Source organism: Calypte anna, chromosome 2 (genome assembly GCF_003957555.1).
Source record: "Calypte anna isolate BGI_N300 chromosome 2, bCalAnn1_v1.p, whole genome shotgun sequence".
Classification (NCBI taxonomy): Eukaryota; Metazoa; Chordata; class Aves; order Apodiformes; family Trochilidae; genus Calypte; species Calypte anna.
The window spans coordinates 45,642,500-45,657,502 of NC_044245.1; the positions used below are offsets into that span (position 1 = coordinate 45,642,500).

Sequence of the window (15,003 nt, forward strand, 5' to 3'; positions counted from 1 at the left end):
CATCACATGAAGGAATGAAAATATCTTGTATGGTGCAGCTCTGCTGTGGTCATAAGTTAGGGTACATCTCTGAACTCATAAATTCATAAATCCACAAGTTCCCCAAAACGGGTAACAAAGAACAACAAAATCAATTTTATTAGTTTTTTTGTGCTAACACAGTGCCTCATTCTGCTGATAGAAAGTAAAGATCTGAGGCTATGTAGTGAACAAGAACAACTTCAACAAGTTAGAAGTGAGAAGCAAAGATACACATTTGTCTTCCAGGTTGTTTTTCTTGGGTCACACTTTTTCATATAGCTCAGCTATTTGTCCATTTGGATTAAGTTAACGGCAATAAGTTGTAATCTTCAAGCAGTGCTTGAAGTAATCTTAGGCAGTGCTGTATAGCATACCAAAACCACCTGGGTAATCCAATGTTTTCCATGTAAGACCAAGACAATAAAATAAGTCCTTATCTGTGCTAAACAGAAGTAGCTAGGATGTAGAGACCAAGGTCCTTGGTGCCAGTAAAAATTAAAGCCTTTTCTACATTAGGCAAATGATGTTCACCACACCGCACACGGAGGTCTCATTAGTGTGTCCTGGCCCTCTGTGTGTAGGAAGCACTGCTGCACTAGAACTAGTAACTTAATGAGAGAGTTGGTTTTTTTTACAAATTATTTATTGGATTGAGAAAGACAAGTTTTTTCCTCTTAAAAAAAACCAACTTAAGGAAACAAGATTTTTTTTCCTTAAAAAGAAGTATTTTGACTGGATTCTTTTTCATCCGCTCCTTGATGGTAAAAGCTATATTGAATGAGCTGGCTGGGAATGGACTTTATGGCATTAATGGAGGCTGCCTTCCAGGAAGTGAGAGTTGAACTTAATGGCTGAACTATTTTTAGTGACTAGCAGTAACATTGAATCCTACTCTAATTAAAAATAACTGGGACATTCAACAAAATCTTTTTAACTATGCTGAGAAAGAGCCAGCCAGCTTGTATGGTACCATAAGTATTGACATTATACTTTTGTTCATATTGATTACCTCAGCAGAATTACTAAATCTGCATCACAGGACAACTTTTCAAGCCCATGTGTGCCTTCTGTACGAATGTAATGGATCTTCTCCCTGAAAAGTAAATTATATATTATTGACAATAGTAGAAAGAAAAAACAAAGAAGAAAACATGCCATTATCAAGGCACGAACTACACAGAAATCTGTCATTCCTTGGTATTTTGCTAATTCTGTTCCTTTCCTTAAAAAAATAATAAACTTGCAAAAAAAGATTTTACTTACATCACCCAGATTCCTAATCCAAAAGCAAGCAATTTTATACCACATTTTAAAAACCAGTTTCTTAGCCCCTCAGGCTTATACATAGCACCAGAGCTAAGGTCACTGACACAGACTTTTTGTTTAAGGCTACAACTGATATACCACCTTTCATTAACTGAGTTTCACATAATACCACTTCCTTTACTTCTGTTAGTTCCATCTGGTAAATAACACTGTAACACATACTTGGTATTAATAGATCACACAGGACTTGTGTAAAACCACACACGATTTTGTTGCTTTAACGAGTGCTAATGAGAGTGGGAAACACATGATAGGACATATCATCAGGTTAGCACCATGGAAGATACAGATCTACATCACAATCTTTCAGTGTGTTTCTAAAGCACTGCAGTGGTCCAAGAATATTTACTCTAGAATCAAGTCAAAGGATTCTACCTCAAGTCAAGGATGTGTTTTGGTACCTTGTTGGGTGGGGATGCAATGTAGTACAGAATCAAGGTGTGTAAAAGGCAGACATTTGTCTCCTAGGAATTTGCTTAAGACCTGCTGCATTAGTTGGTAGCTTTGGATCTCTCCTTACCTAAGGTATAAAGCAATGACCTGGAGTAGAAGGGCTCAATATCCTGTTACAAATCTCATTATGCTAAGCTGTCTAGTCCCTACCACTCGTCAATTTTGTACTCTGCTCCAAAGGAGATAAAAGCATCATCTGTTCTCTGGGAAACAAGAATTCAAATTACAGCTGAAAAAGAAATAAAAAGTCTGGAATAATTTGATGGACAAGATAAAAAATTCTCAGTTACAGAAACGGACACCTGGAATACTGGGAGAATTTTTAATTTTGTCTCCCTCATTTGATTTGAATGTATTAATTCCTCTGAGAAGGAATTCTAACCCTCACACTCAAAGAACTCCTTGTCTGGCCCGCACAAGTAACCAATGAGTCAGTAAGGCTATCAGCAGAAACTGAACCACAGGAACTTGAAGGTCCTTCCCTTGCTCTTCCTTCCCTTCTTTACCAGTCCTTCAGCTGCACTTTTTACTGCATAGTACAAACAAAATTCTTGGTCAAAGTCTTAGCTGGTGCACAATGGCATTGCTGAGACTAACATCGGTTAAGGTCTTGGCAAAAAAAATTAGTGTAACCTTTGGAATTAGAATGAATTTGAATAGTTTAAATAGTACTGGCTTTTGGTTCCGTTTTTTTTTCCTTTCCCTTTTTTCTTTCTTTTTTTTTTTTTTTTTCTTTTCAGCCTATTAGGAAAGGAATGAGCATAAGAAAGATACAATTTAATTACTTTGGAAAGGACTACCCTTAAATCATAAGTGAGAAAGATTAAAGACAGACATTCAATCTACTTCATTATGTTCCTATTTCTTTATAAAATTTAGGGTATATAAAATCATGGCATGGGTGTAAATCCAAGCATGATGTAAACTCCTGGTTCTGCCATCCAAACACAATTTTAACTCTGTCATTCGAAAGCAAAGTGGTACTTGTAGGTGATGACAGAGTTTCTGCTACTCAGTAATACTTACAGTGGAAAATAGGTATGTCACTATTTTCCCATAGTTTTTTTTTTGGTTCTTTTAACTCTTGGGTGTCTGTGGAAAATAAATACAGTGTCTACATAGATTATGGTTGACCACACCTACTCGTTAGTAGCGACATTTCTATATATTATTTTCAGCAGGCTGGAAATAAGTGGTACCTGAGTGCATGGTTTCTGGCCAAGCTGGGCTGACGCTCCTGCAGCATCTCAAAAATGTTGGGTTGGCGTAGAAATGCAACGATCTTGTCATTGTAAGCTGGAAAAGGAAAAAAAACAAACAACAGAGCCTTTATTTACTGTTGAAGGGGCCTGGTCACAACTGTGACTATGCAGGGCCACACTGTCTGAACTGCTAGTGAGGCACAGGGCAACATGAACCACTGCATATAGTTAATGAGATGTTCTAAAAAGCATCTTTGTGAGCACTGCTTTGAAAAGAAAAGAGAGACTTGGCTTACCCAGAGGTAATGCCTCCTGATGGTGCTGGTTTCGAATAGCTGTTACGAGACTATTGCCTGGTCTGGCCAACAGAGCAACTCCTCTGTTTCTAGAGACTTCAGAGGCCTACGACATCAGAGGAAAAGAAAAGAGAAAGAATCATCAGAACTGACCATTGGTTAGCACATCAGTCAGTAAAAAGGTTTCTTATTTTACTTCTGTGACCTTCAGAACAGTCTATGTTGCTGACTGAATGAAAGCCACAAAGCCTGAATGAAAATTAGAGCTTTATACTTCAGCAAACCTAAAAATGGCAGCTAATGCTGTGCTTCCTAATGGTGGGACACCACTAGCCACATCTGTCACACCTGTCTGATGCTGCAGCGAAGGCACCAGAATCCAGAAATAACTGTAAGTTAATAAAGGCATTGCAGCAATGGAGTTCTGCAAATAAAAATATCTGTAATACCCTACTGTTTCTTGCTCTAGCATAGCTACATTTACTTCAAGGTTTTTACAGAAATGTTAAATTGAATAAAGAGAAAGCTCTCCAACACCGCAACATGTTCAGTCAGCATTGTTGAAGTAAAATTTAATATTGGAAAGAACACAAGGAAGATCTATGCAGATCACAGGACAGAAAAGGGGAATAGCCTGCCTAACTTGCATAACCAGAAACAGAAGCTGAATTGTATGCACTGAAAAAAAGAACATACTCTGAAGAGCTGATAAAAAGAGAAGTAAGACGGAAATGCATCACTGCTACCTATCATACAGAATGGCACTTTCCTAAATACAGATTCTAGTGAAGGAAATCAAGTCAGGAAGACAGATTCATTAGAAAATAGGAAAACACTTTGATATGAGGATATTAAAGCCATACAAAGAGGTCTGGTAAACTTTCCTCAGTAAGTCAGTACTTGCTGGGTAACTCTTCAGTGACTTATGAAAGCCAAGGGGAACCCATGTCTCTCTCACAGGTGTTCCTTCAGAATATGGCAGTGGTGAAACCAACAGAGAAGCACTGCTACAAAATCAGTGTGAGGACAAAGGACACCTTATATCAGGACAAGATGCATTAGGACTTGTAATCATCATTCTGCTGGGCTAACAGCTGTTCTTTCCTCACTGCACAAATTGTAGCATTTGGCAACCACTGCAGGAAGATGCAGCCCCTAGTCCAATAGTTTAAATGCTAAACTTTGCAGATAAGCAAATGGTGCCAGCCCATTTTCAGTGGTGTGGCCAAATATCAGGTCTTCCAACTAGATATAAATGAGAGCTGAGAAGCTAAATGTGACTGGCAAGTTGCATTTGGAACACATAAAGCATGAAATATTTGTATGTAAAAAGATACAAGTCAATGCACTTAATGTCAATAAACAGGTTAAACAGCGAGAAATCTTAGTGATTCAAATTAAACATACTGTAATTGAAAACAAAAAACTGCTGTGAAAGTATACAGTAAATCTTTTGCTCAGCTGTGATTTCACTTGCACCCATGTTATAATGGTATGCATCTGCTGACTACAAGTTATCCCAATGTCAGGGAGAACAGTCAAGTCTGCAGTATTTAATGGATGGATGTGCTACCCTTGGTCCAATCCTTCTCACTTCTGAATTAACAGGAAAAATTTCAAGCAGGTTGTACACAATTCACTAAGTCCTTCTGTGCTGTGCTAAATCTCCTGCCTTTGCCTCCTTCTCACACACCATGGGCCCACTGACACTGCAAGTTTAGCTCAGGCTTAGGCAGCCTTTGCCCTGTGACCCAGGTGCCCACTCTGACAGGCACCATGTGGCCTTTATGGCATTGACCCCACACCATGGAAGAAGGAGGCAGCTCCAGTGCAACAAGTGCCCTATAATCCATTGCCACATGGGTATGAAGCTCTTCCAGCAAGGGAGTTTCTTGGGCAGCACAGTCAAGGCCACGCTCTGGTCTGTGACTGGCTGCTAACGAGCATGTGAGGGATGCTGCTAAGGTACTGTGTTGCACTCAGGGAGCTCTGGAGGTCATGTGAGGATGCCTCTCCTAAGCCCCTGCAGTGCTGATGGAGAGCGTGCCTGTTTTTAAAGGTGGTCTCTGACTCCTGTTTGGCAAAAACAAAACCCATGCCCTCGTTGCTACACATAGATTTACTGAACAGAAGGTAGGAAGGGGAAAAGGGAGGTGTAACAGAGGAATTACACCTCCATCTCCCACAAGAAGTAGCACAAGCTTATATCTGCATGTCACTTGAGAACTGCATGGTACTTCTGCCCAGCCTGCAACTGGAACCTCCCCTTACTTGTATCACCTGATTTTTTTGTTTGTTTTGGTTTTGTTTTTTTTGTTTTTTGGGGGGGTCAGCTTTCCACTGCTGAGTTGTGTGCCTGAACATATTTCTCATGAAGCAAGAATTCTGAAAGGAAACATGCCTAGAGCCTGTGAAGAGAAACCATCAATTCCACTTTCCCTTCTTTCCAAATCTGATTTAATAGCTAAAATAATTGAGATTGTAAGAATACACACATTAAAAATACACACATTCTGTACACACCTTAAAAATATAAAACGCACATTCTGTGGTGCTGTACTTCTCATCCCAGTCATTAGGTATCACTAATACTGTGTTTGCATCATGGTCTTTACACACTTACACCTCTAAACAATTCTTCTTTGGCAACACAACATGAAAATTCCCACTGGCCTAATTAACTTCTGTTTTGCTAACAGTCCTCTTTGCAACCTTTTGGCTAAGATAGTACATTTGATTGCTCCAATTCAGTGTTTAACCACTATCGCCTTGTCTACTGACTTGCTAATTAAATAATCTAATTTAATTAAATAATTTAATTTAGATTAGCACACTATTCTCTAATAAAAATAATTTTCTAATACAGTGAATTTGTAAGCAAGACCCAGGCTAGCATGGGCTCAAACATTAATCATCATGCAGGTGACTTTCACATTCATGTCAATAATTGTCACAGTAATAACATTAAATTGCAGGCTGTTGGCATAGGGAAGTTTCTAAATTGGTGGTAAGATATGACTGAAGCACATCTATTGATACACTTCTGTCTTCAGAAAACATGTTGTTTTCAACCAAAATAGGAAAAACCTGTCAAAGCTACTCATGCCTAGTATGCACTTTGTTCTGAAGTACTGACCTCACACCCTAGTCAGCTTCTGATCCCTACCCCATTTGGCAGTGGGAAGTGTCCAGACTGATCCTGCTGCAGTAGATTTTAATCTTAATTTCATAAGCATTTTGCTGTTTCTGTTAAAAGATGGTCCTTTGGCCATAATTCATCTTTATTCCTATTCAGCTTCAATTTTTACATATCTTCAAACTCTATGGATTTGCCATATGAAGAATCTGATTGCTGGTACTTCTTCCTCTTTAAATCCACAATACAAACCCAGGATTTATGCTTTTATCAGTCCTGCCCATGCCCCTCACTGATAAAAGTCATTCTGATGAAACACAGGAAAGATATTTAATGTGACGGAAAGATAGGGAAGCAAAGTTCCACATATATATCTTCAGAGAAGTGTCACATTGGGTAATGCAGAAAGATAGAAGTCTGCTTAAGTATCAGGCTACAGAAATAGGGAATGACTTTCCTTTGCTAAAGCAAGACTAGGATGTCAAATACAGATTTTTCTTTTAAAATACATTTTGCCATAATTTAATTTTGATTATTTCATATTACTTATTCATTAGTATATTCTGAAAATGGTCAAAATATAAACCCTAATTACCAGAAAACTCTGAGGTAAATGCTATGGAAATAAAAAAAACCCAAACCTCTTCTTTCTTTTGGAAGATAAAAATCCACAAGGCAGTCTGTTTAATCACATTTCAAACATTGTAGTGCTTTTAATTCTACAGAAGACTGATGTCAAAAGTAATTGCACTGAAACTTGCACTGTTACCTCTCCAGCACTGTAGCTACGAAGTCGCTGAAGATGCTGCCTGTGAGTCAGGTGGTTAGGGAGACGACCATTCTGCAGTGGGATCCTGGGATCTATGAAAGTGGTAGCACGGCTGTTGTGGTCAACGAAGAAAGACTGAAACACATAGGAAAAATCTTTTTTGGTAAGATGATGGTATTGTGTCATCATAACATGAAAACTACTGGCAATTACATGTCAGAAGCACTCTATGTAGGCACAGTCCATGGAAGTTAGCCAAGACTTTCTTAGCTGAAGCTAGAAGACTTAGAAAATACCTGAAGCTATGTGGGTCAAAATCAAGTATAATGCCCATGAAATAAACAATACAGAAGAGAATAAACTTACCAAAGAACATTGCTTTAGCCTATCTGGTGGTTCTAGAAGTCACTAAGCAAAGCTGCATTTGAGGCAAAGACACTGAGACAAATTTTGCAGTCATGAGAGATCTAAATATTGGCTTAAACCAATTCACTGCCTTCGGTCTGGCGAATAGTTCTCAGAATAGTTCTCAGAAACTAGAGGTTCACCACTATGCTTTGTAATATTGGTTCTTGAACGTTTTTCCACTTTGAAAATAACTCTGATTGCTTGTTGTGCTGGTTAAACCAAACCTTCACTGATTTCTAGTGAAAAAGTAGCCTGATGTGCTGTGTTAAACAAGTGACAGGTTTTGTCTGCACTCTTACCTTGCCCTGCTGGTCAGTTTTTATCTCCCAGCCACGAGGAAGCTCCAGTCGGGTATCAGCAAACATGTTGATAAAATTTACTAGATCTCTGTTGTGCTGATAGCGCTCAAAATTACGAGCATCTCTACGGATCTTCAGAATCATATGCTTCAAGCAGGTACTGTTAGTGAAGACTCGATAGGCACTCTATGAGATGGAAAATGGAAATGAGGAAAACCAGCTCTGATGTCAAAACAAATTTGGTAATTTCATGGGACATATTCTGAAAGAACTGAAACAAATCCTGTTAGAGTTAAGAACCACTTCCATCTCATTGCTTGGATTTGATTAACTACTTTACAAGATCACCTAGAAGTAAGAAATATAATCTGGAAAGTGAAACATCCCACATATTATGCAGTTTGTGCATAAACTGCCTTTCTAATGTACTCCAAAACGATGACCACCAAAACACTCCAGGGGCTTGTAGTAGTGCTTATTTCTTTGCTGTTATTGACCAACAGAAACATTGTTTGTGTGACTGGATGGTGCTAGAGAGATTTCAAGAAAGCTGTGAGCATGTATTTTATTCAAATCAAGATGCTTTTGACAGGATTAAAGAATTTAAGAGGACTGCAGTTGAGAAATCTACATCTAAGGTTGCTACCATATTTACGGCCAGTTTATCACAAGAGGAAAGAAACACTTTCAACTGTCTGTTTTTGGAAGACATGAATTGTTTCCTGGAAGTATTTGTTTCTGCAATGACTAGGAAGCATGTCAGATGGAGATGCTCTCATTAGTTAGATGAATGCCACCTCCCAGGCATCTAGCTGCATCTGAAAATGGGCATTAAATACACTTCTTAGAGGAATATGGCCCAATGCAGAGCTAAGTGAATTAGCACTGATCTGGTTGCAGAGTAGAGGCCAAAGTGAACTATATCTGTTGCTACAGTGTACTCAATGATAGAGCACTGCAAAATATTCTTGTGGTGATGATCATCTACAGGCAACTCCTGGGATCTGTTATTTCAGGGAAAAAGCTCCTCAAGATAGGACAGGAAACTTTAAAAAATCTGCAGCTCTTCTCAGCATTTCGCTAGAGACCAAATGAGTGCTTGGTTCTGCTGGGCAGCCCAAAGAATTTAATTACTCACTAGGGTAATAAAGGATCACTAGAGGAGGACTTGTGTCTCCAGAAAATGAGCCCCCAGGGGGGGCACCTGCAATCTGTCCAGAGAATGTGACTCAAAAGTTTTGATTTATCAATTTCTGTGAACTTTTAATGCATTTAAATCACTACAATGCAATAAACTATTTACAAATATCATCTTTATTATGTAAGGATTTATAATGGTTGTATTCCTGAAAAGAGAATACTCTCTGCAGCACAGAGTCCCCAGTTATGATAAGGATTGGTAAATGTTAGGAAATCACAGAGATAGCATCTCTGCCCTGAACATACGACCTGGTTATGACCCAGGTAATCTTCATGGTCACAAATTGCTATGAGCCCAGCCTACCCCATGACAGAAGTTGTATTTTTGATCTAATGTGTGATCAGTGACTGACCGGGTATCTCTTAGCTGCGCTAGGGAAACAAAAAATGTAAAGTAGTTTTATCACTCCATGGACATAAAATATCTAAAAAGTGAGTGCCTTTTCCTCTTAATTATAATGGCTGGATAATATTTTCCAATCCCAACTTCACTGGCACAATTAATAGCTTGAAATTTTAACAGAGGATTGTGGTTAAAATATTACAACCATATCAAGCCAGAAGTTATGTAGGCCTTTATTTCTGTACAAGTGGAATCTGTATAACCATTTGACAGATGTTTCTATAGATTATCCTGGCTCTCAAGTTTGAGACAACTTTATAAGCTCAAACTGAAGGCCTCTCTTGGCCTTCTTTCAGTGAAAAATAAAAGTGGGTTTCAGTCTCTTGTGAGCTGTTTCTTATACGACTATGGAATCAGTTGCTCATTTTGCAAACAACTATGCCATATGGAAATTATATTGCTTCCACCTATAAATCATCATATATCCCTCTGTCAATGGAAGAAATTACATGTACTCCATAACTTAGTTTGGTTAAAATCAGAACAGTTAATATATCCCTTCCTCTGCAGGATAACAATCCCTGGTAGATGCTTAGAGATGGACAGCTGCCTTCAACCTGCAAAGCAGCAGAACCAAAACTTCATGTCTGCAGTATTTTGATTTTTTCTCCTTTCAAAAAGAAAATTATATCCCTATCCAGAAATGGATGATTTTCTAAATATTCAGAAGGCATGTGTAGATGCCTAGGACTACACTAAAGATATGGAAAACTAGGAAACCATCTATTTGTGAGATATCTGTACCTGTTTCCTCTTGGTTGACCTGCCATTACATTATTTTCAATCTGCATCAGGTTTGCAAGAAAAAAATGCAAATTTATTTCATTAATGGAAAAATAGAAAACTTATTGGAATTTTTGAAAAATCATTTTCATTCTTGTTTTTTCCAAAATATCTACACTGAACGAGTTAGCATTTCTCTCATTACATTATGCCCATTTGCTTCTTGGGAGTGCAAGAGTAAATAATTTTCCCCCATTGTTTCCCTAAGATGTGATAGTATCTGAGTGAGATTTCTTAGGAACATGGCTTAAAAGGTAACATCCTCAATCCATGCAGTAACAGACAACAGAAACCATCAAGCCAACATCAAGGGCTCCTGCTTATACTGGAAGGATAACAGTAATGGGCTTCTTTGTACCAGTGAATACCTTGTGTAAAGCAGAATTCAGCATGAGTCTCATTGGAGCAGCCTGCCTGTACTGTCCTTAACCTGGTCTGGTCCTCAGAAAGGACAGCTGAGCTCTGAGTACAGCAATTCAAATACACTCTGCATTCTCCCTGAACAGTCTGGGGTGCAGTGTTTGGATGCAGAAGTCAGTAGCATGAGCAAGCAAATAATAATTACTCACATAGTTTGCATGCAGCACAGTGAAGAACTCCGGATTGGTGATGAACTTCACAGCTGGAGACTGCAGCAACAAGGTAATTTTTTGAGAATTCACAGGAGAAAGGGAACCTTCCCTCCTAATCTCTGGACAAACAAACAAACAAAAGCAGCAAAATCGTAGTGAAAGGCACAGTCTATTACTTAACATTTACTGAATGGCTGCAAAAGAGATGTTATGAAAAAATTACCATCCTTCTTTGCATTTGCAAGTCAAACCTTCTGGCAAACTGGTAGATGTTTTCCTTATAGTTAGTGCTGAAGTGCTTATGGTAGCAGAGAAAGAGCTGGATGCTTTTTACTAGTCTATCTTATAAAACTCTGTGTCATTTCTACTGCTGTCTCTAAGTATCAAAGTGAGCACAACTGTTTTTACCAAGTAATAGTTTGGTTCAGTAACACCATTCCATCCACTTGGGTTCCATCCACTGTTGATTTTAGAGAGATCTGATTCTGCTCTCCAGCCTGAGGGGTTCATCTGCAAAAAGCATCTGGTAGCAAAACTGGGTTTAGGAAGCCTCCTGCTCAGGCATGCACACCCATGTTGGTGCTGCAAAAAATTTCTCTTTGCTTGTAATTGCATTATTGTTGTTTTTAGGGACTAGTATGGTAAAGAAAAAAAACAAACAACAACCAAACAACCAGAGAAAAACGAGTATTTTAAATCTGTATCTATACATGAAGCACAGGAGCAGAACTGAACATTTGGGACTGTAAACTCTGTAAAGGCAGGAACTCCTCAACCTTCTCCAACAAGCAGAAAAATGCTTCCCACCATGGAATTATGGTTTGAGCTTGCAGTTCTGGTGTTTTCAAATACAACCCAACTTTTTTTTTGCAGTCTAAGTAATCCAGATGCAGACATCATCAATAGAATAAACACAGATTCCCATTTTTTTTCTTATAAATTATCACTGTTCTTTTTGCTTTCTGCTAGACACATCATATTATTCTATCCATTTAAAACTGCATACTGTATCCATTACTGGGGATAAATTGAGTTATACTGGCCTATAATATTTTTTACATTTTTAAGTTAAAAGCCAAATAGCAAATGTAACATGCTGCAGCTTTTTCATATTCTTATGTGGTTTACATCATCTTTGTTCTATTAATTCTTGGCATTTTATACAATATAGACCTTTTTCTCCTAAAAGCAAAGCAATTATCTATATCAGAAGCCTATTATTAATCACTTAAGATGGCCTATATGATACTTATTAGCTCTTCAGGGTTAAAACAAAAGTGAACATTATGTAATAAACTGACCTAAATACTTACTGGTAGCAAGCCCTGTTAAATTACTCTTTTATTATGTAGGCTATGACAGTAAGTGATTATACATATTACAAGTAATGACTATGTTACTTATAATTTAAATACCAATAACACAACGTGTACATTTCCATATCAGCTGCTAATGGAGAGCAGCAGATTCTCTATATAGCAGTCAGTGCAGGTAAAAGGCTCCCATAAATTTCAATACAAAGGACTGCAAAGAAGCTTTGAATATCAAACATTAAACACTCCTGGTCAAAATAGATTTGCAAGCAGACATTGTACTGGTGTCCAGAGAAGAGCCAGAATAATGATCAGAGGGCTGGAGCACCTCCCCTGTGAAGACAGGCTGAGGAAATTAGGGTTGTTCAGCCTGGAGAAGGGGATGCTCCAAGGTGACCTTAGAGTGGCTTCCCAATACCAGAAGAAAGCTGGGTCCTACAAGAAAGAAAGCCCTACAAGAAAGCTGGGGTAGGACACTTCTTGCATGGGTGTGTAGTGAGATGACAAGGTTTAAAACCTGAAGAGGGAAGCTTTAGTTTAGACATAAGGAAAAAATTCTTTACTATGAGGGTGGTGAGACACTGGAACAAGTTGCACAGGGAATTTGTGGTTGCCCCCTCCATGGAAGTGTTCAAGACCAGGTTGAATGGGGACCTGAGCTGCCCGATCTAGTGTTGGGTGTCCCTGGCCACAGCTGGGGGGTTGGAACTAGATATCTTTAAGGTCCTTTCCAGTCTTTCTATGATTCTATGATTCTTTCCCTTTGCCAATGCTAATTACAGAGGTTTGGTAAAAGGATGGCAAGAAGTGACATTTACTTCCAGTAGAAAACATTGAGGATCAAGTTAGGTGGAGGTGAGAATGATCCAAAGGAAGAGAACTGGCCATTAATTTTGGTGGTGCAAGTTCTCAGACAAAGCACACAGTTGCTTCTGAATGTTCATAAGTTTCATAGTGGGCACTAGTCTGATTGATGGTGTTTCTCACCTGAGAAAAACCACTTAAGACTATGGTTTCACAAATGTTTTAAGATGAGTCTGACTACCACCAAAAAAGAGTAGAAATGGTTGCTGTGCACCCCATCCTGCTCTGAGTACACATTCTCCTTTGGTCCTTTGCAGTGACACACACTCTTGTCTGGTCATGGAATCTGGCTGTAATCAACATTAAGTACAATTAACAAGGCTACTTTTCAGACAGATCAGCTCTCTGCTCTGGCATGGGTGCTGTCACATGAGTGAGTGATAAGCAAAAAGACAACTGTGTCTTAGTCAGTGCCTGCTTCATACTTAGATCAGCTATCACAAAACAGCCAGGGCCACATAGGCAAATGTGGCAGCATAAAAGCTATGCACAGAGAGAATAAACTACAGCACCCCAAGATCAAATTCACAGCAAAAATAAGACAGCAATAAGCCAAATAAAAAAGAGATGCTTTCCCTATTTCATTTTCAAATAGCCTTTTATTAAAGCAAAAATGCTTTGTCTGTCTTAGTAGTTGTTGAAACAGAAAGAGGCCCTTTGTATCTAGCTTTGTACTTGTAGCTTCAGGTGTCACACCTGTAGCTTCAAGTCTAAACATCTTTTCTTTTAATTAATTTTTTCAGCCTGGTTTAATAAAGTTCCAGCCTCCTGTGGAAATGCAGATTTCCCTAGAACTGAATGCCATCAATCAGTAGCACTGAACACACAACTCAGTAGCTGTTTTTCCCCATACCTGAGGTTGGCTGGGAAGGCTCTGCCTCAGAGTCACTTCCTCCTCCAGTGGGAACTCTCTCCACCCTGTTGTTTACTACAGCATCATCTTCAGCCCGCTCTGTTGCAATAGTCCTCTGGATATTTTGGTATCTACATACAGTCAGAGAAAGGAACAACATGCTGGGGTTAACAGAAGAGCTTTCTGGTGCTTTCTTCCTTAACAATTAGCACTGGTTTTGAATGTTTCCATTACTTCTGTCTTCAACATAGAACAGAGCAAGAGCTCACCCAACTCTTAACCTTCAGATGATGCAGATATTCACACTTTTGCCAATCATTACACTAAGGAGATGACATTTTGCACTAACAACTAGCTACACAATGTGCAAAGCAAGGAAGACTTGTAAAATTTAGGCAGGTATTTAGGCTGCAGGTTGCTATGAGGCTTCCCTTCAAAACATCTTGATGCCTGGAACCCAAAACTACTGGTGGATCATGGTTCACCTTCTCACTTAGTCCTATGGTAGAATAACCAATGGAGTAAGGAACAATGTTGGTGATGCCTTGAGTATCCTTCAGCCTTTCCTATTACAAAATTGGATGCACATGCTCAACTCTAAAAAGGTAAAGGTTACTAAAAGTGTTCACAAAATGTGCATTACAATATTATGCAGCCAGCAGTTGGGAACACTTCCATTTTGGTAGTCAAAATGGAATGTAAACTCGTAGTTAGTGTGACCTCGAAGAGCTACAATCTATCTGATAAGGACAGCAACAGAAAAGTAGAATAGTATGTAACACATGAACTGAGTGAACACCTGAGGATGTGTTATGATAATTTTTGGAAATCAGTGGGATTAGGCACTTAGCTTGTGTAGTGAATAGCTGCAAAACAAGAAAGAGTAAACAATACAGAGGTAACCAAATACCAGCAAGGAGGACAGTAGAGGAAAATTCAGAATAAAAACCTGCAAATGCCTTTAAAACCTATAATGTCATTTCCATACCAATCATGGAACTAATTGCCACATTAATCGATGTCAAGGGGACTGATCATGGACTTAGGGATGTGCTCAACCCTAATTACTTTACCAGATCAGGAACAAAGTATATACTGGCTGTGG

General features: G+C 38.8%; 1 protein-coding gene across 1 annotated transcript in view; it reads right to left on the reverse strand.

Annotated features, from left to right (window-relative positions):
- HECW1 (HECT, C2 and WW domain containing E3 ubiquitin protein ligase 1) overlaps nt 1-15,003 on the reverse strand; it is a 251,826-nt gene that overhangs the window by 43,020 nt on the left and 193,803 nt on the right. The window contains exons 12-18 of the mRNA XM_030445676.1: nt 13,899-14,029; nt 10,866-10,987; nt 7,911-8,096; nt 7,204-7,338; nt 3,299-3,404; nt 3,000-3,096; nt 1,031-1,114 (exon numbers count right to left, since the gene is read on the reverse strand). Coding sequence (XP_030301536.1) covers nt 1,031-1,114; nt 3,000-3,096; nt 3,299-3,404; nt 7,204-7,338; nt 7,911-8,096; nt 10,866-10,987; nt 13,899-14,029 — 861 coding nt within the window. The remainder of the gene's footprint in view (nt 1-1,030; nt 1,115-2,999; nt 3,097-3,298; nt 3,405-7,203; nt 7,339-7,910; nt 8,097-10,865; nt 10,988-13,898; nt 14,030-15,003) is intronic.